This window comes from Pectinophora gossypiella, chromosome 22, assembly GCF_024362695.1.
Source record: "Pectinophora gossypiella chromosome 22, ilPecGoss1.1, whole genome shotgun sequence".
In the NCBI taxonomy this organism is placed as follows: Eukaryota; Metazoa; Arthropoda; class Insecta; order Lepidoptera; family Gelechiidae; genus Pectinophora; species Pectinophora gossypiella.
In genome coordinates, this window is record NC_065425.1 from 8,349,937 (window position 1) to 8,375,676 (window position 25,740).

The 25,740-nt window shown below is 37.0% G+C and overlaps 1 protein-coding gene across 2 annotated transcripts in view; it reads right to left on the reverse strand.

Annotated features, from left to right (window-relative positions):
• The window catches only part of LOC126377029 (ABC transporter G family member 20-like), a 79,680-nt gene that overhangs the window by 4,683 nt on the left and 49,257 nt on the right, over positions 1-25,740 (reverse strand). For both annotated transcript variants that reach the window (XR_007567780.1, XM_050024644.1), the window contains exons 5-13: positions 21,548-21,638; positions 11,938-12,076; positions 10,621-10,724; positions 9,842-9,948; positions 8,869-8,990; positions 7,021-7,145; positions 6,461-6,635; positions 4,753-4,856; positions 1,035-1,117 (exon numbers count right to left, since the gene is read on the reverse strand). Coding sequence is in view for 1 of the 2 variants with exons in the window: in XM_050024644.1 (XP_049880601.1) it covers positions 1,035-1,117; positions 4,753-4,856; positions 6,461-6,635; positions 7,021-7,145; positions 8,869-8,990; positions 9,842-9,948; positions 10,621-10,724; positions 11,938-12,076; positions 21,548-21,638 (1,050 nt within the window). In the remaining variant the exon portion in view is untranslated. The remainder of the gene's footprint in view (positions 1-1,034; positions 1,118-4,752; positions 4,857-6,460; positions 6,636-7,020; positions 7,146-8,868; positions 8,991-9,841; positions 9,949-10,620; positions 10,725-11,937; positions 12,077-21,547; positions 21,639-25,740) is intronic.

The following is a 25,740-nucleotide window of genomic DNA, read 5'->3' on the forward strand; positions in this document are numbered from 1 at the left end:
CTATTCTATGACGTTGTTTCAGTGATACTTAGTATTTGTTTTAAAAAATATAAAAAATCATTCATTTTTACGCACTAATTGTGTATTTGACTGGGACAAAGGTAAATTATAACATGCCAATGTAAGTAGAAATAGAAGCCAGTATAAGATGACCAAAAATCAATCTCATTTTACTTTTAGACTTATTTACGAATTTTATTGATGAATTAAGTAACAACGAGTACGACGTTTGACCGCTTTTATTGATGACGTCACAGGACAGTATTTCCATTCAAATTCCGAAGAAAAATTTCGTTTTGACGTTTCGTAAGGGCTCAAACTGGATGACAGCGGTAGCGGCGCGGCGGCAATAGCGGCGCGGGGAGCGGCGCGGCAGCCGCTGTTCCATTCTCGATGCCAGCGGGCAGATCGCGCGGTGTTGCGGCGGTATAGGGATGTGTCTCAAATGAACGCAATGTCGAAACGACGACAACACATTTTCGGTTGTAGTTATTTTATTTCGTACGATTTATTATGGGCAAAAAAAGTTCTGACTCCCTATAATGAAACAAAAAGGCGAGTTTCAACGAAATTACCACGACCAAAGACAACATCCAGACAATTTCTATGATTGATTATACACGAATGACTGTGGAGACTTTGGATTATATTTTGGAAGCTATAAATTCCGATTTAGAATCTTGTTAAAACCAAAACTTCTATATTCCTTCTATTATATGTAATTCGTTTTTTATTTTTACCCATAACTGATTAATGAGTCTCCTATTTTTATGATTAACGTCTTTGCTATTCCATATTGGTGATCTGTCAAAAATACGCAGAGACACCGTTCGACTAGAGCGCACCGCTCGTACCCCGCTCCCCGCGCCGCTGCCATCGAGAACATTTCAATATAAATCTTAGCATTTGAACGCGCCGCTCCCCGCACCGCTGCCGTCGCCGCGCCGCTGCCGCTGTCATCCAGTTTGAGGCCTAAAACGTATCTCATTTGACTAGGTTCTCAAGTAGCCTATTGGATGACTTTTTTGACTTACGTGATCATAATCCCGGGCGCCATGTATCCAACCATCTGAGTGTTCATCTCACCGTAGATCGGCTCTTGGAAGTGCACTGGAATCTGTGTTTACAGCATACAAATTATATTCCTATAAATTATGTTCCTTATCATAATGTTATTTTTATTCTCGCCGCGTGCAGCGAGATTTATATCGCCGGCTTCGACCAATGGACGCAGCGTATGCTATTTATGTGGATAGATGTCGTGCGGCTAATGGTCGAAGGCGTGCGAAGGTATGTCAGTGTCCTAACCAGGGATGTTAGGGAGCTCCGAACCGAAACTATCGGATATCCAATATAAAAAATCATCCGTAACCGAATCCGAAATAAAAGTTTCGGATAATACCGGATAGTTGTTTTAATCGGCTGGCCGCTGCAAATGCCGACACACAAGCCGCGCGCATTGTTTGTTTTTTTCTTCTGTTGTCGTCATAATATTATATATAACTTGTTATAAATAAAACCACTTTATTACCTGTTTGTATTTTACTTTGAAATTCCTTAAAAAAATAATATCCGTAACCGAAATTATCCGAAACTAACGGATAATCCGTAACCGTATCCGGTATAATAATCATTCTAAAATCCGTATCCGAAATTTCATTGCCATAACATCCCTGGTCCTAACATAAGTAATGATTTGCGCTAACAGTATAATTAATCCGTCTACATTATGTTAGTTGTGAAAGTCAAAGTATTTATTGCACACGATGTGGTAAACAGAAGTTATAAAGAATATTCTAGTGCCACATATGGACCCGAGAAAAAGCAAGAAAAAGTAACATAAGAAACTAAATGAAGCCAGAAATACAAATAAATAAATACTTAATCATAATAATAAATAGTTACCATCAAACAAAATTAATTTTAAGTTTATATTTTACCTTGTGTTGTTTACAAAATTGTGAATGATTATACAGGCACTGTCTGAAACTTTACATAGACATAAATATAATACAATATAATGGCGGAAAATTTTCATAAATATACAAATAAGTAAATATCTAAGTGTGACATATACATATTTTTGTCGCATGTTTGAAGCAATAATGTAATGAATCATTCATTCACATTATCTCCGTAGCATTATTCCGTTCTTCACAAGGTCCCCTTACCTAACCTGATGATTTGATAGGTCCGGGTTTTTACAGAAGCGACTGCCTGTCTGACCTTCCAACCCGCGAAGAGAATACCAACCCAATACAGGTTAGGTCACATACCTCCGAAAATGCATTTCTCGGGAATGTGGGTTTCTTCACGATGTTTTCCTTCACCGATGAGCACGTGATAATAATTTATGATCCTAACTTGCATTCGAAAACAAATTCGACAATCATTGGTTTAGGCCTGTGTTGGATTCGAACTTGCGACATCGAAATGAGAGGCAAGCGTTCTAACCAACTGGGCTACCACGGCTTTAAAATAATTCATTACTAATGATAATTACAAATACAAATATTTATCAAGAAATGATTATAGAGGAAAAATAGGCTCATCTAATACAAGGCAATTGGCAGTGATTTCTTCCAGGCAACCATAGGGTGAGGAAAAGAAGAATAAATAATATAATACAGGTGTAGTATTCATATTTCTACCTAATGAAAATATACATATATACGACTAAATACGACAAAAAGCATACAAAATAAAATTAATCCTTATTATAAAATAAAGTACATGTAATGTTCATGTACAGTCATGAGCAATATGATGTACCCACTTTAGGACTCTGTCGCACTAACATATTTGACATTTAGTGAGACTTACAGTTCAATTTGTCAAAAAAGTTAATGTGACATGGTACCAAAGTGTATACATATACAAAGTGTATATAGTGTATGGGGGTGAATAATGCTCGTGACCGTAAGTGTATGTGTGTATATACCTAAATAAATAATACAATACAATTATGAGAACTCATAAATACATAAATATAAGTACTTAACACACACACACACACACACACACACGCAATACCACACATACGAGTAACTACAACCTTCCGCCAAGTAGTATTTTCCGGCTAAATTGTTAATGTCACATGCGGAAAATCTACGTCGAAAAAAAAAGAGAAAAGACTAACTAACAATGAGAGACTTTCCAGGCTACGTTCCGTAAAAACAATAGAGATCGCGTTGTACAGATTTGACGCGATAATTACATATTTTCTCATTGCTTGGGTATGTACCCAATTATTCAAAGATAATGGCAGAGGTATACAGGGTGTTAGTGACATCGTAACGAATACTGAGGGGGATGATTCAGACCATGATTCTGAGTTAATATCAAGTGGAATTTTCCGTCGCAAAATTCATGATTTTTTTTAGTTTTTAATTCTATACTTTTGCGATCGAAAATTTCACTTGATATTAACTCAGAATACTGAGCTAAATCAGCCCCCTCAGTATTCGTTACGATGTCACATACAGGTAGCCATACAAGTAGGTATGGCTGTTAGTGACACCGTAACGAATACTGAGGGGGACGATTCAGACCATGATTCTGAGTTGATATTTAGTGGAATTTACTGTCGGAAAGTTTATGAATTTTTTTATGTTTTTTAAAATTATTTTCTGTTCCATAATTTTGCGACGGAAAATTCCACTTGATATCAACTCAGAATCATGGCCTGAATCATCCCTCAAAGTTTTCGTTACGATGTCATTAACAAACTGTAAGTATATAAAAAAATATTTGTTGCTTGATATTAGTATCAGATAGAGTGTTGCTAATGCCTATATTGCTTATGTTTATTTTGATCAGAATAATAATGGGTGGAAGATGTCTTGTGTCTGGGTGTAATAACAAGGGTCATCATTTATTTGTAAACTGTAAAACAAATATAAAAGATACATACTTACAGGGTGTTAGTGACATCGTAACGAATAATAATAATAATTTGAAATTTGGAATTTTTCGTCGCAAAATTCATGTTTTCTTTTGTTTTTTAAATTATTTTCATGTTCATACTTTTGCGATTAGTTTTTTTAATTATTTTCAGTTCCATATTTTTGCGACGAAAAATTCTACTTTATGTTAACTTAGAATCATGGTCTGAACTATCTCTATGTTTTCGTTACAATCACACTTCTCTTCCTCTATCGTGTGGATTGTGAGGTGAATTACCAACCCCATCAACCCTGGTGTCAGGGTTATTACTGAGCCGCCCTAGGCCCCTGACATGACTCATGTTACGTACTTACATCAGTAAGTAATAACCGGGACCAACGGCTTAACGTGCCTTTCGAAGCACGGATCTTTTTACTCCGTGATCAGGTGATCAGCCTGTAATGTCATAACCAAACTGGGGATCACAAAGTGATGTGATTTGTCCCCACCGGGATTCGAACCCGGGACCTCCAGATCGTGAGCACAACGCTCAACCACTGGACCACGGAGGCCGTTACGATGTCACTAACATCTTGTATGTCTGTTATCCATGAAATTAGAAGGTTAAACGAAGGCTCTGTACAGTCATGAGCAATATAACGTACCCACTTTAGGACTCTGTCGCACTAACATATTTGACTTTTAGTGAGACTTACAGTTCAATTTTTCAAAAAAAATAATGTGACATGGTACCAAAGTGTATACATATTAATGCTCGTGACCGTACAGCGCCATCTACGTTTTTTTGGGGAGAACGTAGCCTAGAAAATCCCTCATTCACACCAGGATAAATAATAAGGAAGGTACCTGTACTAAGTTTTCGTGTCGGTTGCACGCTTTCATGGCTCGCTTCGTGAAGCTCTCGTACGCTTTGTGGAGCGATGATTTGAGGAAGTGGGAGATCTGATGATCTGGAACAGATAACTCATATTTCAGCCACTATCAGAACGGAAAACCAGCCCGATACAGGCTAAGACACGTACTTCCGCAACGCACTTCTCGGGATGTGGGTGTCCGCGCGCAGGTAAATCTTATAAAGGACGATGAATTAACTGTCTGAGAACTGATATTGGCCCCGATTCCTGCAGACACCGCCTAATTTTATTTTAGGTTATATCCGTCATTTTCGTATCCGTCGAAAAGGAAAGGGACGGATGATTCACAGCTCTTAATTTTAGGAAGAATGAGTAAATGAATGAATAACCCGGGCGAATCAAATGCTGTCTACTTAACTGTGTCGGGTTATTGACGGATGTAAAATTTTTAGACGGTTGGTTTAGATTTGTGCTTAAAATTGACGTGTGTTCCATAAATTTTATGCTTGTCGATTACCCGTCCCTTTCCTTTTCGGCGGATAAGAAAATGACAGATATAACTTAAAATAAAATTAGATGGTATTTACAGGAATTAGCACCATTAGGCAGCTAAATTACTCAATTGTATAATAATATTTTATGATTTTTTTTTAAAAAAAAAGAACGTTTAGGGCCCTGTGCCGAGGTTTTTCTTGCAGCTTCTTTTCCCCGGCTATACAGGTTGTGAGAAGCTGCAGTAGTTTTAGGCGGATGAGACGTTTGTTGTGTAAAAATTGACGATTCAAAGTGTAACTATGTTACCTACTGAATAAAGATATTTTTGAATTTGATGAGCCATAACGTCCCCCTCAACCATCAAATTTCAAAAGTATCTCATTCGAAGGGTCTTGTAGTTCTATGGTGACTTTCTAAGAACACGCGGGGTTTAGTTGGAATTCGGAGGTCTAATATGATTTAGCATGGCTGCCATAAAAAAGTTTGTTAAAAGCCTCTAAATAAAAAAACCTACGGTTTTGGGTACGGTCACGAGCATTAATATAATTATACACTTTGGTACCATGTCACATTAACTTTTTTGACAAATTGAACTGTAAATCTCACTAAACGTCAAATATGTTAGTACAATATGTTAGAGTCCTAAAGTGGGTACATTATATTGCTCATGACTGTACTTATCTCATTTGAAGGGTCTTAGCAAGTTGATATTTTAGTTCTATGGCGTCTTTCTCAAAATACGCGGGGTTTAACTGGAATCAGAATTTCTAAGTATGATTTAGCATGGCTGCCATAACAAAGTTTGTTAAAAGCCTTTAAATAAAAACAAAAAAAAAATTGGGTACTTGAACTTGTCTTCTTACTTGTGGTAAGTATCTCTGTCCGTTTTAGGACTTCGTATCAAGAGTTGCAAGTGGTAGCTACTTGTGGCTCTGCTCACCCCATTAAAGACTAAAGCTGTTAGTTTATATTTATAGATACAAAACAATGGTGCTGATTCCAGTTCACACCATCTAATTTAAAAATCTAATTCGTGCCTTCCGAAGCACGGATCATCTTACTTTCGGACAATCAGGTGATCAGCCTTTAATGTCGTAACGAAACTAGGGACCACAAAGTAATTTTTGTGATATCCTCCCCTCAACCACTGGACCACTGGTCGTTGTCAACCCTAGTGTCAGGGTTATTTCAAGTTTTCAACATACTTGTCATATCGAGCCAGACGCTGATGGTGCTGCCGGCGATGACGTCGTCTTCCACGTGTCCCTCCCGCACCCTCGTGGCCAGCGCCTCGCTGAAGTTGGTGTTGAAGTGCAGGGCTCCGTACAGTCTGCCCTTCACCACGGCTTGCTTGGCTTCGGCTGTCGTGTTGTATGGTATCTGGAGAAAGGTTGTTTCAAGTTATTTTCTTATTTGACTCAAGCAATTGCGGCCCACGACTACGTATATCCCAAATCCCAAGGGTCCGTAACTTTAGTTCGAATGTCAGTAGTTCGATGAATGCTTATTCGACTGAAATATTGTTCCAAACCCTTTTTAACGAACAACTGTTCATGCATGGCAAAACACGAGGAATAAATAATATTTCTGTTATTTCAAGTATTTTCTACATTTTAACCTCTGCCGTGTGAAGTTCCGGGAGAAGACTCTGTCGCACTAACATATTTGACATTTAGTGAGACTTACAGTTCAATTTGTCAAAAAAGTAAATGTGACGTGGTACCAAAGTGTATACATATTAATGCTCGTGCCCGTACGGTGTTACCTGATATATCTGTCGTTTCTCCATCTCCTCGAGGAACCAGCAGCTCAGCATGTAGGTGTCGCAGGTATCCTCGTTCACCAGCGTCACCACGCGTAGGCTCGTGTTCTTGCAGATGTCCAGACCATCTGCAACGTACATCAAGTTATGGTTAAGAAGGTAGTTACTTAGTTACGGTTGCAGAGGCGGAGATGGGAGCCATATGTACGGCATTGCAGCACGGAATGACCAAGTCCCAGGGACTGTCAGTACTATTCAGAGGCGGAGGACAGGAGTCCCAGTACGGCTTTGAAATAGACTGCTCTGGGCATCTAAGTTAGTGATTATTTAGAAGATATGAATGCATGGGATTAACTGTTTAAGAACTGATATTAGGCAGTTTTATGTTATTTTTATTTTTTTAAAGAACCCCGGCTATACAGGTTGTGAGAAGCTGCAGTAGTTTTAGGCGGATGAGACGTTCGTTATGTAAAAATTGACGATTCAAAGTGTAACTATGTTACCAACTGAATAATGATATTTTTGAATTTGAATCATCCCACTCGCGTCAGACAGAGTACTGCGGTGCGGAAGGCAAGAGAGAAACCACTGTCATATTTTTCTTTTAAAAGGAGCTTGGAGAGGAAGACAAGAGCGTGGCTCTTAAATTAGTGATGATGAGTTCATTATCACTGCATCATCATCATCTCCTTAGCGTTATCCCATTATTCCGCTTACCGAACCTGAAGACTTGACAGGTCCAGTTTTCACATTTTCACACGTCCTTGGATACCAATTTTATGGTAACATTTACGTCATCAAACGGCTAGCAATGGCGGCTTGTCATAGGATTGAGCATATCTGGTTTTCTTATACCATAGTTAGACATATCGCTACCCTAGACAATCTGAGACCATCCCGTAAGTGTCTTCTATGTATAAAACAACTACCATGGTCTTCTTCTATCGTGTGGGTTGTGAGGCGGATTACCAACCCCATCAACCCTGGTGTCAGGGTTACCATTGCGCCGCCAAAGGCCCTGACATGGCTCATGTAACGACTACTTACATCAGAACTAAACTGGTGGCGTGTGTAGCAGAGTACAAACTCTGCACATACTGGTCTTTCGTTCTGACTTATATTATACTATTTATATTATACAGGGTGTTAGTGACATCGTAACGAATACTCAGGGGGATGATTTAGACCATGATTCTGAGTTAATATCAAGTGGAATTTTTCGTCGCAAAATTCATGATTTTTTTTAGTTTTTTTTTAAATTATTTTCAATACTATAATTTTGCGATGAAAAATTCCACTTGATATTAACTCAGAATAATCAGCTGAATCATCCCCCTCAGTATTCGTTACGATGTCACTTACACCCCACACAAGTACATACGGTAGCCATACAAGTAGGTATGGGTGTTAGTGACACCGTAACGAATACTGAGGGGGATGGTTCAGACCATGATTCTGAGTTGATATCAAGTGGAATTTTCAGTCTGAATATTCCTGAAAATTTTTGTGTTTTTTTTATTTTCAATTCCATACTTTAGCGACGGAAAATTCCACTTGATATCATCTCAGAATCATGGCCTCAATCACCCCTCAAAGTTTTCGTTACGATGTCACTAACACCCTGTATATTATACTGTTTAGGGCCGTGCCCTCTAATTCTTGATTCTTTTGTGAAGTGTGTATATTGTGAACTATGTATATTCCTATACTGTTTGTGAAGTGCTTTTAATAAACTGTATATATTCCTGCTTGCTTCTAATTTATCAACGTTATTACCGATCACTCCCCTACTCTGCCGGCACGTCGGGATACCATATCCTCACCAGCCAGCGTGCCGCACGTGTAACTTACATGGTGAGAAGGCTGCTTCGTCGTTGACCACCGCGAGCTTCAAGTCCCGCGGGTCGTGCCCCACCGCAGCGAAAAACGCCACCACTTGGATGATGGGGAATAGAATGGAGAATATTAAACCTCTGCAACAAACAGGTAAAAACGGATTTGGGTATTTTTTAAAATAAATAACGCATCTTGTTGAGTTGAAACGAGCAAAGGTACAAGTTGATAAAGAAAAAATACGTATGTAGGTACACAGAGGTATTATACAGGCGCCGTACCGAATACTGACGGGGATGATTCTGAGTGGAATTTTCCATCGCAAAAGTATGGAATTGAAAATATTAAAAAAAAATACAATAATATTATGAATTTTGCGACGAAAAATTCCACTTGATATTAACTCAGAATCATGAGCTGAATATAATCGTCCTCAGTATTCAGTACGGTGTTAATCAACCAAGAGTTTCCTGAAATATTAGAATAAAACTGAGAATAAAAACACACCCGGACACTCCATACAAAAATCTCATTCTTACCAGTGCCGTCTGACGCGTCAGTGCGAGTGAGACGGACAGTCCGCGCGCGCTCCCCCTTTTTAGTGGCTAACTGTTATTTAGACTAAAGTAAGACCCAGAGGGGGTGAGGTCGGCGCCCTATCCGAATTGGTGCGGGGCGGGGAGTTACCATTCTATAAGTAATATTATTCTTTATGCTATGGTGAAAGGCAGAAACATGATGAGAGAGAGAGAGAGAGAGAGAGAGTACTATAGTGAGGTTGGTTGGCCAGTGCAACTGTCCATTAGATAGTTTCTTAGATAGATTCCCTAGGTCTCGATACAAAACAAAAATCAACATTTTCTCGAGCGAATCTTGCCACCGCGTTTTAACTTTTCCCCACTTGCGCCATCTATCGCTGAATAGTCTCAATAGCCGTACTGATAGTTTCCCTGTGACACTAATTTAAAAAATAATTAAAATGTTTACTTACCCTGGATGCCTAGAGAACTGTTGTATACTCTTTATAAACACAGCCTTATACCTCGATTTCGCTCTGCTCGTCCTACAATGTTTTGGTTCGCCTTTTTTGGTTAAAACCTGAAACAGATAATATTATCCTTTACTTTTTAAGAATAAGAATAAAAATAAATGTATTGCCAGTAATAGTTTTCATTTTTCCATAAGAACTAGGTAATTATGAATATTACGAATACGGGCATAAGGAAATGGCTCAGCTTGTGCTGTGATGGAGCCATGCTATGGCGCCATCCAGCGCTGGTTTTCAGTCATTTCCTCTTCCTGGGATATTGTGCGGAAGTAATTGTCAACGAGGGCTAGAGGATATTAAATAGAAATATATATCAACTTTAAGTAAAAAACAATAAAATCAAAAGGCAATCAAATAAAATTTAATAAATAAATTTTAATTTTAATTAGTGTTTGACCGCTAAGTATGTCCAGTCATGAGCAATATAATGTACCCACTTTAGGACTCTGTCGCACTAACATATTTGACATTTAGTGAGACTTACAGTTCAATTTGTCAATAAAGTTAATGTGACATGGTACCAAAGTGATACGTATTAATGCTCGTGACAGTACAGGGTCTAATTGAAATCGAATACTGTGGGAGATAATTCCACTTGGCTAATCTCCCTGATCGAGATTTTTTTTCATATTTTTTAGAGCACGATTTTTCCGTAGTCAAGTTTTAGTTTATTTTTTTAATAGAATACAACTTATTTTTGATTCTGTGGAATGTCGTCTTACATCAGTACTGCTGGTGACTACGTTGAATGATTCGCTGGACTGGTAGCGACTCTCCACGGCCGGGATTCGACTCTCGGGGATGACATCAGGGGACCCGGTTAGAGCTGGAAATCGTAATAGAATTTACAACATACTTGCTTGTAAAGTAGCTCTTCTTGCACCGCTTTTAGGTACCTAAATAAAGTACCGCATAAAATATCGCACTAGTACTTTTTTATTACAGTTTTTTTTTAAATCCCATGTTAGACTTCCGGTTCGAACACCGGTACCGGATTTGGACCAATGAGTTTTTATTTAAGTATTATTTATTGTTACAAACATTATTAATATGTCGTCATTAAACCCCAAGAGCGTAAACGCTGTATTGAGTTTTCACTAACACAGTTGGCGCGACCATTATAGACGGCGATACGGCTCACCATCTATCACTTTAGTCTAACTGAAAGCAGCTGAAAGCTCAGTGAGACGTGGGTACTTAGTTCATCTTGTGATTGATGTACCTCTGACTACCCTAATTGGGTTATAGACGTGAGCTTATATATCAGCTTTCAGAATCTGATGTCCTTTTTCCATAACATAGATCATATGAACAGCCGATATACGTCCCAGTGGGCATAGGCCTCCCCTCAATCAACCGGATGAGGTATGGAGCATACTCCACCACGCTGCTTAACTGCGGGTTGGTGGACGTGTTGTTATCGAAGCACGGAATCAACTTACTTTTTCGGATAATCAGGTGATTGAAGCTTGCAAAGTCCTTTCCTTGTCCTCTTTCCATCCACAGTCATGAGTAACATCATGTACCCACTTTACAACCCTGCCGCACTATCATATTTGACATTTAATGAGACTTACGGTTTAATTTGTCAAATAAGTTAATGTGACGTGGTATCAAAGTGTATATATATTAGTAGGGCAAATCGTGTCGGCGCACGGGCTAAACCTGGATGAGGGGCTTGCTACTTCGGTGGGCAAGTTTCGTATGCGCTTCCCTCGCGCAAAGCGCATAAAGTCTGTTTCGGTGAGAAAGGCAGCCCAATGCAGATATGCAAAAGGGCTTGGCTGACTTGGCGACTCAGCAAGGCAAGGCGGATGGCCTAGGGCGACGGTAGAGGGCAAATAGTTATCGTCGGCCAGACACATCATCTGACCTCTCCTTCAGTCGTATCGGTTTTCCGTTCCACTGAAGCAAGGAGGGGTAAGACGAGTGTGTGCGCCTGCGTTTTGCGCGAACGTCTGCGCACCTTAATATATCCTGCGTACCTGACCGCTTCTGATCATATTAGTACGCGTGACCGTACAAGTTAAAAGACTCACTGGATCTCCGTCGAGGTAGCTGATGCTGCCGTAACGCCAGCTTGAGGAACGCTTCCTCCAACGTGTCGCAGTCGAACTTCCTCAGGATCCCCTCAGGGGAGTCCTCCGCTAGTAGTTGTCCGTCCCTGAGGAGCCCGATCTGGAATAACAAAATAAGAATATTTTATTCTATATATTTTTTTGAAGTCGGTTAAAAACAAAACTATATTCAGTGATTGCGTTTTAAATTTGTTTTTTATTTCGCTTTAATTTATAATAAAAAAAAAACAAAACTACTCGGCATCCAACACAGGCTTCGTCAAAAATGTAACTAAAATACGGATTTTAGTTTTACTGTTTTAGTTGACTGCAATGAAATCCACACAAGCTTCGTCAAGCTTCGTCGTTTTGCGTTTTAATAAGGTTTATCCATTTTATTTTAGATGTTTACCCAGTTTTAGGTTCGTGAATCCCTAATCTAAACTAGAACCTTTGAACCATTGAACCTTGACCACAGTATACAATTTATTTTATACATACATACATACATAAACTCACGCCTATTTCCCACCGGGGTAAGCAGAGACTATAGAATTCCATTTGCTTCGATCCTGACACACTTCTCTTGCTTCCTCCACATTCATCAATCGCTTCATACACGCACGCCGGTTCAGAGTAGATCGTATTGAACCTTTTCTAAGGACATCTCCAATTTGGTCATCGTAAGTCCTTCTCGGTCTTCCTCTGCCAGCCCTATCATCATTTATTTTATAGGTATATTAAATTAATGTTTATAACAATTTATGATCATAGGCTTTCTGAGTAGGGTCATAAAACTAATGCCTTTTAATCACTTCCTAGTATGAATGACGTCTGGGAACTTATTCATGGGGATAGTACTGCTAACAGATGAGGAGCTCGGTGGCGCAGCGGTAAACGCGCTCGGTCTGCGATTGTTGAAGTTAAGCAACTTTCGCAAAGGCCGGTCATAGGATGGGTGACCACAAAAAAAAGTTTTCATCTCGAGCTCCTCCGTGTTTCGGAAGGCACGTCAAGCCGCTGGTCCCGGCTGCATTAGCAATCGTTAATAACCATCAATCCGCACTGGGCCCGCGTGATGGTTTAAGGTCCGATCTCCGTATCCATCCATAGGGAAGCCCCGTGCCCCAGTGGGGACGTTAATGGGCTGATGATGATGACTGCTAACAAGCGCTTTATCCGGCAGATAAGTTATCAAACTTGTCCTTAGTGTCTCGTACTTCTTATATTTGCAAGTATTTAGTAGATACCTTTTAAAATCTTAAAAATATAAAAAAAGATAAAAAATATTTAAAAATTTAGAATAGGTAATTATCACGTTAAATCTGAACATCCCCATATTTTTTTTTTGAAGAAGCCTGGATATTTCCCTCATTTTGCTTGAAGGCTCCTTAAGTGACGTACTTACTTTTAACAAAAATACTGGAACATATATAAAAAAAATATCGCCGTCTTAAAGGGAAGTTTAGTGATGTGATTCTCTTCAAGAAAACCTTGATTTCTTTCAATTAATTTGAATCCGGGTAAAAATTGAGACCGCAAATTTTTACCTGGATAAAACTAGCGTGTCTATTGCAAGGTTTCGCTAACCTAAACCACATATTGGCCCCAATTCCTGCAGACACCTACTAATTTTACTTTAAGTTATACCTGTAATTTTCTTATCCGCCGAAAAGGAAAGGGATGGATGATTGACAGCTCTTAATTTTAGGAAGAATGAGTAAATGAATGAATAACCCGGGCGAATCAAAAAGATATCTCGCTGGTATGCAAACCATTTGACGTGTACTGTCAACATAATTCTGGCGGGTTATTGGCCAATGTAAAATTTTTAGACGGTTGTTTTAGATTTGTGCTTAAAATTGACGTGTGTTCCATAAATTTTATTCCTGTCGATTACCCGTCCCTTTCCTTTTCGGCGGATAAGAAAATTACAGATATAAGTAACGTAAAATAAAATTAGATGGTGTTTACAGGAATTAGCACCAACGAATGTAGTTTTATTAATTTAACGTTAGGGTCCAGAGCGACTTACATGAGCAAGCGACATATCAGGAAAATATACAAAATAATACAAGCTAATACTTATTAACAATATTACTATCAACAATAGGAATCCTGATCTATTAATTTACGTTCCGTCTGATGTCAAGATGGTAATCTAATAATAGTTACTAGTAATCAGTCGTTTATGTTACACCATCGTTGCACCTAATGACCATGAAGTGTATTCAATTACATTGTTGAGAGTTCCGCCATAGAAAGATGCGGGCTATACTCGTAAGTCGAAATAGGCTAGTTTCCAACTAGTCAAATCAGTTACTTTTTACTAAACGTCAATACACGAAATTACTATGGAATTTGAATGAAAAAGCACACTGTGACGTCACAGAAAAACGTGACAAAATGACGCACATATTATTGCGTTTTTGTTAATTAAAATTCAAAAAATAGAAAAAAGAATACGTATTTTGTTAGTTTTATTTAGTAATCAGAATTTGATTATTTATCTTTGACGTGGAAACTACCCAAGGAATTATTTACATGCAGTGATGTGCTGTTCCCGGGAAAGTTCCCAAAGTGGGAATATGTTCCTGTTGTAAACTCTTTTTTTTTTCAATTTGATGTCTTGTAGGTACTCTGGTCTTAGGTATCTGCCTAAAGGCTAGTTCATAAAGTTCTTTTTACATATTTTTACGTAATATAACCAAAGTAGTAAAATTGGCGGGAACGTCACATCAATGATAATTATCATATATTATAATTTCGAAGTTCTTATGAAAAATAGCTAATATTTGAAGTAATTTATCTCAAGTTTTAATGCACTAACACAGCTACGATTTGACTACGATTGTAGTGAATTTTGTCAACTAAAAATCGTAGAAAGTGAATTTTGCCGAGGGATGCATCTTACAGAAATAATAAGCCAAAACTTGAAAAAGAAAAATAACGAATTATTCGAGGTTTTCTGATCATCACGCAGCGCAGTTAGCACAGGCCTTTCGAAGCTGAAAACTTAATCTATTACTATTATTGGTAATAATATCCCAAAAAAAGTAGACTTATACAATTTTATTGCAACATCCGATATTTTAAAAGACTGGCGTATTCGAATATATAAGTTATATTATGACTATGTACTTACCGATTCATATAGTGAACCCTAGGTAGGTAAGTACGTATCACAATGCAACAGATTTAATCATAAATAACTGAAAACATTGCATGTTCCGAGACAATTCATAATGGATCACACTAGCCTTGAAAACGCCTATTATCATTGCATCTCAACGTTTCTCAATCGTTTGGTCATACTAATGCACTGTAACGTTTTTAAATATTGTCTTTTAAAGTTGCGGAATGAATCGTAACAATCAATCTGTAGTACCTACGTCTATAAATTACTATTATTTTTATTATTCAAAGCTCAGAACAATAACTAAAGCATAGAAGGAAGGCTAAAATAAAAATTCAGAAACTATAAACCGGCTCTCTTCTAGCTTACGACACAAACTATGAGTGAGAAAAGGACAAATTATTCGCTCTTTGCTTCATTTTTTCCGAGGTTGTCCAAACATGAAATGTCATTTGGACCTATTGGACTCATTTTAACTCGGCCAAATAAATATAACATAACATAAGAAGATTTTACTTATATTTATCGAACTATTTGACACGGTCGCGAGAACGTTGTTTACGAGTGTCTTGTGTTCAGATTGTTTTAAGTGGTAATTTAACAATATTTTTCCAAATAAATGGAAAGAAACTTTTATTTATATCAAATAATTGAGTGTCTCAACTCAGTGACATTATGTCTTGTGTGGTATGGGGCTGCAGCTCACATTCAGGAAGAAAAGAAAATAGCCAACAACTTCTGTCGTTTCATCGGTAAGTTTTTTGTAATTTTCTAGTGAAATGTGAACTGCTGAACAATTTTAGGAAAGTAATATGTTTTGCTGAATAGATTTGTAGCATAAAATATTTGAGATATCCATTATATTATACGTTTTATCGATGAATACGGAATTGATTTGAGGTTATGTTGATTGTCCATAGTGATGTACTAAAATTATCGATACTTTTAATTTTTAGATTTCCTGTAGACGATAACAAAAAGAAAGAGTGGATAATTCGCATTGGATTCTAAATAAGTACAGCCGTATTTGCTCGAAACATTTTACTGCGGATTCGTTTATGTGTGTTCCTAATTCGAAGTGGAGACGTCTTCGAGACGATGCTATTCCTACATTGAACATTATAGATCAGACAGATGAAATGGTAATTACGGCCGAACACCACACACCCGAAGTCTCGACGGCAAAAGGGACAAAATCGTTGGTCCGCGTTAAATTCCCATATTTCGCCAGCTTTTGGCTAGCGGCCCACTCGGCAGCCGCCCCTGCGGTTCGAGTAGTACGGGGCAGGTGCGTTGCTGCAAACGTGCAAGCGCAGGTCGCGTCCCACAATAAATCACGCCCCCTCCCCCAGGGTATGAGCGTGAGCCCATCGGGCCTCTTACCGTCTGTGCGGCTTAGACCCGGCGCGGTTCCAATTTGCACGGCACGTCGATCGACACCAGTGCACGGCGGATGACATCATAAATAAATTCGAATATTACAAAATACTTACCGATGAAACGATAACAGTTGGCTATTTTCTTTCCTTCCTGAAAGTGAGCTGCAGCTCCAAACTAATATAAACCAGACAATATAATCCAAAAATGGTTAGATACTTACCTATCAGAGACAGAGTCTCCTTTCATCAAGAAGAAGATAATTGCATCCTACAAAAAGAAATCTTGAAAAAAAAATTATCGACATTAATTGTAACTAAATTTAATTTTATCGACATATTACTAAAGTGAAACCCAACACTAGGCAATGAAAAACCTGTGACAACCTACGAAATTACGAAACAATTTTTGTATATGCGTCTTTGTCTAACATTACGCCAGTTCCGTAAGATAAAGTAGAGCAGAATTATAGAGTTCTGTTGCTATTTTAGCCTTCCTTCTATGCTTTAGTTATTGTTCTGAGATTCAAAGACATTTTTTTTTTTTTTTGGTTTGGTTTTCCCCGAAGGGTAAGGCAAAGGGAACTATGCCCATACAGCCATGTCTGACGTATTTTTTTTCTTGATGATTAATGAAATGGTGAAAGGTGATGAATGATGATGATGAAACCTAAGCCCCCACCCTCGGAGTAGACTCCTACTCCGAACCCCAAACGAATTAACTCAAAAGTCCGCATAAACTTTTGAGCTATGAAGCGGCTTCCTAGCACGAAGCGAAAATAGGCAGATACACTTTGTTTATTGAATACTCCAATGTAATAACACTCGCGAATGTCTTCCGACTAACTTAATGCGATCATTAACCACAAAACACCACTTCGTATTAATTATTTAGATCATTCAATGAAGAAAGCAACTGTCCCGTTCCCGTTTCCCCTCAGAACAATAACTAAAGCATAGAAGGAAGGCTAAAATAAGAATTCAGAAACTATAAACCGGCTCTCTTCTAGCTTACGACACAAACTATGAGTGAGAAAAGGACAAATGATTCCCTCTTTGCTTCATTTTTTCCGAGGTTGTCACAAGTTGTCACAACATGAAATGTCATTTGGACCTATTGGACTCATTTTAACTCGGCCAAATACATAGTAACATAACATAAGAAGATTTTACTTATATTTACCGAACTATTTGACACGGTCGCGTGAACTTTGTTTACGAGTGTCTTGTGTTCAGATTGTTTTAAGTGATAATTTAACAATATTTTTCCAAATAAATGGAAAGAAACTTTTATTTATATCAAATAATTGAGTGTCTCGACTCTGTGACATTATGTCTTGTGTGGTATGGGGCTGCAGCTCACATTCAGGAAGAAAAGAAAATAGCCAACAACTTCTGTCGTTTCATCGGTAAGTTTTTTGTAATTTTCTAGTGAAATGTGAACTGCTGAACAATTTTAGGAAAGTAATATGTTTTGCTGAATAGATTTGTAGCATAAAATATTTGAGATATCCATTATATTATACATTTTATCGATGAATACGGAATTGATTTGAGGTTATGTTGATTGTCCATAGTGATGTACTAAAATTATCGATACTTTTAATTTTTAGATTTCCTGTAGACGATAACAAAGAGAAAGAATGGATAATTCGCATTAATAGACGAAATTGGATTCCAAATAAGTACAGCCGTATTTGCTCGAAACATTTTACTGCGGATTCATTTATGTGTGTTCCTAATTCAAAGTGGAGGCGTCTTCGAGACGATGCTATTCCTACATTGAACATTATAGATCAGACAGATGAAATGGTGTTTAAATTTATATTTAAATTTCAGCCTAGCCTGCATCATCTCACTGCTGGCTAGATAGATAAGATATTTGTATCATGTTATCACAACACGTTTATACTATCTATCATTCAACTACATAGTATTTTGTACTTAATAAACTTAGTATATACTAAGTCTGTAGTTGTTTTATGTCTAAACAATTATGAGTTGTACACGTTTTATATAAGTAAATGATTATTATCTTTGATTTCAGATATTAAATCCAAAAGTGTCGACTGGATTTACAAGAAAAGGTATATCAAATAATTTTCTTTTTATATTTTTAACATGATATACATATATAGAGTGTATAATTCAACCAGCTGCACAATGCACTTAAATCAGATATTATATTTTACTTTTATTTTTATAGATTATTTTGTACATACACTATTTTAACATTATTATTAAACTTTATTTCAGTCAGTTCAAGAAGACGAGATGAAAAATTTAAAAGAAAAGCTGAACAAGTCACGCCTCAAGATCAAACGACTTAATGAAAAAAAAATCAATGTGACAGGGTGTCACAAAGACAGTTTCTAAACAAATTGACACTGTTTAGAAATTAATAAATTTGTATTTATTGTAAATATAATGTACATAATTAATAACGTGTGAAATAAATACTTGCTAATGAACAGATTTACGATCTAATTTATATTTCATTTTACCTCCTGTTCTTATTTACTCCTACTCCAACACTCCAGGTTGATACGAACTGAGCGCAATAAAGAATGTAATGAATGTTATAGATTTGTGTAAGCGACTTAGATAAATCTTGACTAAACCTTCCTTTACAAATACAAATATACTTTATTGCACACAACATACAATACTTACAAGTTTTACACGAAAGATACAGTACACCACCTACCTACCTTTTACTTTCCCTTTCTGTTCTCTTATGAATACTCGTATGCCGTATTTTTTTAAGTATAATGCTATATCTAGTAGGTACGAGTATGGTAATCCTAGTATTGAAACAGCTCGTAGCCCTAGTAAAGACCGCCATTTTATGTTTACAGAGTGGCACGTTTTTTCTGTAGGTATTTCCAGTCCATACTCTTTTCTATGTCTATGGCGTGAGCCCATCGGGCCTCTTACCGTCTGTGCGGCTTAGACCCGGCTGTTCCAACTTGCACGGCACGTCGATCGACACCAGTGCACGGCGGATGACATCATAAATAAATTCGAATATTACAAAATACTTACCGATGAAACGATAACAGTTGGCTATTTTCTTTCCTTCCTGAATGTGAGCTGCAGCTCCAAACTAATATAAACCAGACAATATAATCCAAAAATGGTTAGATACTTACCTATCAGAGACAGAGTCTCCTTTCATCAAGAAGAAGATAATTGCATCCTACAAAAAGAAATCTTGTAAAAAAAAATTATCGACATTAATTGTAAGTAAATTTAATTTTATCGACATATTACTAAAGTGAAACCCAACACTAGGCAATGAAAAACTTGTGACAACCTACGAAATTACGAAACAATTTTTGTATATGCGTCTTTGTCTAACATTACGCCGGTTCCGTAAGATAAAGTAGAGCAGAATTATAGAGTTCTGTTGCTATTTTAGCCTTCCTTCTATGCTTTAGTTATTGTTCTGAGCGTTTCCCGCTAAAAAGCCTTATTCAAAGACATTTTTTTTTTTGGTTTGGTTTTCCCCGAAGGGTAAGGCAAAGGGAACTATGCCCATACAGCCATGTCTGACGTATTTTTTTCTTGATGATTAATGAAATAGTGAAAGGTGATGAATGATGATGATGAAACCTAAGCCCCCACCCTCGGAGTAGACTCCTACTCCGAACCCCAAACGAATTAACTCAAAAGTCCGCATAAACTTTTGAGCTATGAAGCGGCTTCCTAGCACGAAGCGAAAATAGGCAGATACACTTTGTTTATTGAATACTCCAATATAATAACACTCGCGAATGTCTTCTGACTAACTTAATGCGATCATTAACCACAAAACACCACTTCGTATTAATTATTTAGATCATTCAATGAAGAAAGCAACTGTCCCGTTCCCGTTTCCCGCTAAAAAAGCCTTATTCAAAGACATTCAAACAAAGAAGAAATAATGGCGGCATGATTTACTTTTTTACTTTTGGCCTACTTAAGGGACAGGCTAAGATCATAAGACCATGCTGCTTAGTCTGCAGTACCTATACGGCGAGATTTACGTCCGATAAAAATATAACATTTAAAAAAATAATTCAATAATAAAAACTTGCCAAAACACATTGCATTAATTCCATAATTCAAAATGTTCCTATTATCAAAAAAACTATTACTTATTCTTAAGTAAATAACTGGCCATTATTATCTAATCAAAAAACTTTTGCAAACGTCATATTATTATCATAAAAAAAATAACACAATTATTTATAATTGATTTAAAGGTTTTTAACGATGACTTTTTTGATAAAATTGTCCAGTATTATTTATTTATTTTAAATAAAACCTTTTTTCTAAAAAAACAGACTTATATTTTTAATAATATTTTTTTTTTGATAATTATCGAAATATTCGAATTCTTTAAAAATATTAGTCTTATTAAATTTATATTTTTATATGTACCTTTTCGTATATTAAAACCAGCATTATTATATTATTATCATTGCCGCAGTAATATGTAGCTAGTTATTTAGATTAGATTAGCTCTTTAGATTTTTCCAGATGCTATCTGCCACGTCATCACATAATATACAGATCACTTTTAAAGGTACTTAAACTAAATATTTCTCACATTTTTACCGCAAATTTTATTCACCTATCAATGTTCATGAAATATGAAAATTTCATGAAATGGTCGAACACATCATGAAATGATTATTCTACGATCTGGCCACGACAGATATACCGCCAATCTGCACTAAACGTTTTGCCTTTTCTTTTTTTATGCGAACAGCAAAGAACTGGAACTGTCTGCCGTCGTTTGTATTTCCAACTCGTTATAATCTGAGAGCCTTCAAGGCTAGAGTGAATAGGCATTCATTTAGATATCGTCATTTACCAGGTGAGATTGTGGTCAAACCAATTGTTCCTATATTATTTTAAAAACAAGGCTAGCACGGTTTGCTCGACCATTATAAACGGCGATACGGGTCGCCACCACGCGGCCACGTAGGTCTAACAGAAAGCTCAGTGAGGTGTGGGTACTTAGTTCATCTTGCGATGGATGTACCTCTGGCTACCCCAATTAGGATATAGTCGTGAGCTTATGTTATGTTACCTTGTGTGCTTGTTTGGTTTCGTCAATGTAGTGTGTGGTGATGATGACAGTAGTCCCTCCTCGCGCTAACTCAGCTAGGAATTCCCAGATACTGAAAATAGAAAAGAGAAGATAAGAATTATTTTAAGAAAAAAAGGATTGAGTACAAACACAAAAATACAATGAATACCTGTTTCCCTAAATAACAAAAATATCTTAACAAATATCGTAACAAAAAATAAATATAAAGTATCAAAATGAGTTATTGCATTATAATGGGTCTCACCATGTAAAAAAAAAATACTACCGTTGTCGGTCCATTGCAGAGTTATTGTGGGACTACTCTATGTTTCAATACGATTTGTAGAAATTCGTTTGTATGTATGTATAATGTATGTGGGAATAGGCTAGTTTCCAACTAGTCAAATCAGTTACTTTTTACTAAACGACAAGACAGGAAATAACTATGGAATATGTGTGAAACAGCAACCTGTGACGTCATAAAAAAACGTGGCAAAATGTCGCACTTATTATTACATTTTTCTTTATTAAAATTATAAAAAGTTAAACAGAAAAAAAGAAAACGTTTTTTGTTATCATTAGATCTGTCTTTATTTAGTAATCAGAATTTCATAATTTATCTGTGACCTAGGAAACTACCCAATTTCCCAAATGAAATATACGCGATTTCTCTTGAAAAATACTTCTATTATTTTTGTTTTCAAATCAAATCAAATCAAATATACTTTATTGCACAGAACTAAAATTTCAACAATCAGACAAAACACATGAATACAGTACAATTTGGGCGGCCTTATTGCTCTAGAGCAATTTGTTCCAGGCAACCAACAAAAGGAAACAAACATTTACAACTTGGATGCGGGATGGTGCAACAAAACAAAAAATAGAAATAAAATTATCAATAAATAAATACCTAAAAGTAAAACTAAAGTTAATATACTAAATACTCTATATTATACGTACATATATTAATAAATACTCAATATAATGTAATCCATATATGAAAAAAATATACCTATAATAATAATATAATGTTTTCCCCAAATTACGTATTTTTTTTCTTGATGATTAATGAAAGGTGATGACGATGAATGATGAAATCTAAGACCCACCCTCGGAGCAGATAATAATGGGTGGAAGATGTCATTGTGCCTGGGTGTAGATGAAAGATATGCATGTCTGTTATCCATGAAATTAGAAGGTCAAACGATATTGTTTTTGGTGAATGTAGCTTGGAAAGTCCTTCATTGACAACCTCTCTTGGAGTCGGTTAAAAATAGAAAAAGTTTATTGTAAGTAAGTAAATTTCTCCACCAACCCGCAGTGGGTTGATTGAGGGGAGGCCTGTGCCCAGCAGTGGGACGTATATAGGCAGTTTATGTAAGTAAATTCTACTTGCATTATACCTTTGAGTCACATACATTTTCCACAATAGAAGTGTCCATCATACTATAGATTATTACACCATCTCAGCCATAAAACAATACCACTGCCAACCCGGCAGTGGTTATGGTGTTACGCAAAATTAAAACAATGGCGGCGGCATTGGGAACTTCTTGTCCGATTGCTAATTATTTGTTTTCAATTGACCTTTGCACAGGCTTTGTGTAAGATATGTCAATATCGGTTCGCAGAGATTCCCATTTGTATAGCCATGTACGATAAGGTGCATTATTTTGACATGTCTCATTATAGATTTATGAATTTTAATAAAGAAAAATGTAATAAGTGTGACATTTTGTAATTTCGTGTTTTGGCGTTGAGTAAAAAGTAACTCATTTGACTAGTTGGAAACTAGCCTATTAACAGGTTTAAAATAAGTATAAATAAGTAGTTTTATTCTTGTTTATTCAGGCCCATGTTGACGATATTACTTAAGTAATACTAAATATTGTTGATGCTTCATATTTATTACGGTCAAGTTCATGCAATCAGGGTCAGTTCTGTTTGCGCGGGTTTTTGTTTTTTTTTCAGTTCCTGCAAATACCGTTCCTCAGCCCGCTTTACCAAATGTCTCGAAAATAAATACATACTTAAACTCACGCCCGCAAACCCTAGTGGGGTGGGCAGAGCCACAAGTGCTCGGACTTCAGCCATTGTTGATACAAAGTCCTAAGATGGATATTGTCGCCTTATAGTGAAATCACGCATGCGCATTTTTGAAAAATCACAGTCTCTTGTTTTTAATTTTTCCAATCCGGGTAAAAATTGAGACCACAATTTTTGACCTGGATTGAATCTGGCTTGTCTATTGCGAAGATTTGATAACAAAAAATAAATAAAAAAGCAAACAGTCTGACAATTCAGAAAGTAGGGAATGCAATCCCGATTCGAGATCGCAAATTCGAGATCTTCTAGGGTAGTTAGGATGGCTGAAAACGACGGAAACTGCTTGTTTGTGATAGTGAGGTTAATTAAAACAAAATATTTATTGAAAAAAAAAAAACCTTTATTCTTCAATATTACTAAGTAAATAATATCAGGTACTCCATAACCCATAACCGACACGATAGAAGAAGAAGTAAATAATTAACTTTTCTACCGCAATCTTTAATTATTATTTTTTTCCCCACCTTATGGGTGTCTGGAAGAAATCGCTTTAAGCGATAAGGCCGCTTTTGCCATGTACAACAAAAAATATATTTGTATAGACTATCACATATATCAGTTGTCCACAATCCCTCTGTCGGATTTTACGACATGCCCGGGAAGATGATCAGCTCAACGTGATATGTTTTTGTGGTCACTCTAGCATTGAAGCTCCGTTTCAAAAGTTTGAATGGTTTTTTCAAGGTTTTGCATAACATTACATTATCTTATACAAAAAGTACTACGTAAATAAACGCTATAAAAAGATTGCTAATTAATAATTATCATATTCCCCTACCACATAGTGTTAATTTTCTGCGATTGTTGAAGTTAAGCAACTTTCGCAAAGGCCGGTCATAAGATGGGTGACCACAAAAAAAAGTTTTCATCTCGAGCTCCTCCGTGCTTCGGAAGGCACGTTAAGCCGTTGGTCCCGGCTGCATTAGCAGTCGTTAATAACCATCAATCCGCACCGGGCCCGCGTGGTGGTTTAATGCCCGATCTCCCTATCCATCCATAGGGAAGGCCCGTGCCCCAGCAGTGGGGACGTTAATGGGCTGATCATGATTGATGATTGATTGATTATGTTGTAGGTATATGCTAATAAAAAAGTTCAATGATGGACTTTCCAGGCTAAGTTCCTCAAAAATAATACAGATGGCGCTGTACAGATTTTCTTTTTAATTTTCTAATTTCATGGATAACAGACATTATGCATCTTTTATCTTTGTTTTTTGGGTGCAAATGTTTTGTGATATGTGCCCACCGGCACTCGAACCCGGGACCTCCAGTTCCACTGAACCACGGAAGCCGTTAAATTCACTGTTGGTATGTCTCAATTAATTGGGTTGTGTACTAGGATCAAGATAAATTATGATATTCTGATTACTAAACAGTGACATCTAAAACTAACGAAAAACATTTTCTTTTTTCTATTTAAATTATTTATGAATTTTAATTAAGTAAAACGTAATAAGTCCGTCATTTTCATACAAATTCTAAAGTAATTTCGTGTTTTGACGTGGCAATGCAGGACGGAAGGAGCAAGTCACAGGGACTGTAACCTGGAACCTGGCAGAGGGCAGCAGTAACTGTCAGTACTATTCAGAGGCGGAGGACAGGAGTACTAGTATAGCTTTGTAATAGCTCTGGGCGTCATCCCACTTGCGTCAGACAGAGTACTGCGGGGCGGAAGGCAAGAGGGAAACCACTGCTCTATTTTTCCCTAAAAAGTAGCATGGAAATTGCTGCACCGACAAGAGCGTGGCTCTTAAATTGATGATGACGATGACGTTTAGTAAAAAGTAATTGATTTGACTAGTTGGAAGCTAGCCTATTGTCTGTCTCTGTTCAAATGTACGCCATGTCTATATTTTTCAACAATATCTTTTCTTAATTAAAGTAAAGGACATAATAACGGGTTCTTACTGCGTTTAAATGGGGATATGAGACTCCCTCGGGGAGAACCCGTTATTATGTGCTTTAATTATGATAATAACCGAGTAAACTGAAAACAATGTATAAAGTACTCGTAAAGGCCTCCGTGGTCTAACAGCCTCCGTGGTCTAACTGCCTCCGTGGTCTAGTGGTTAGAGCGTTAGGCT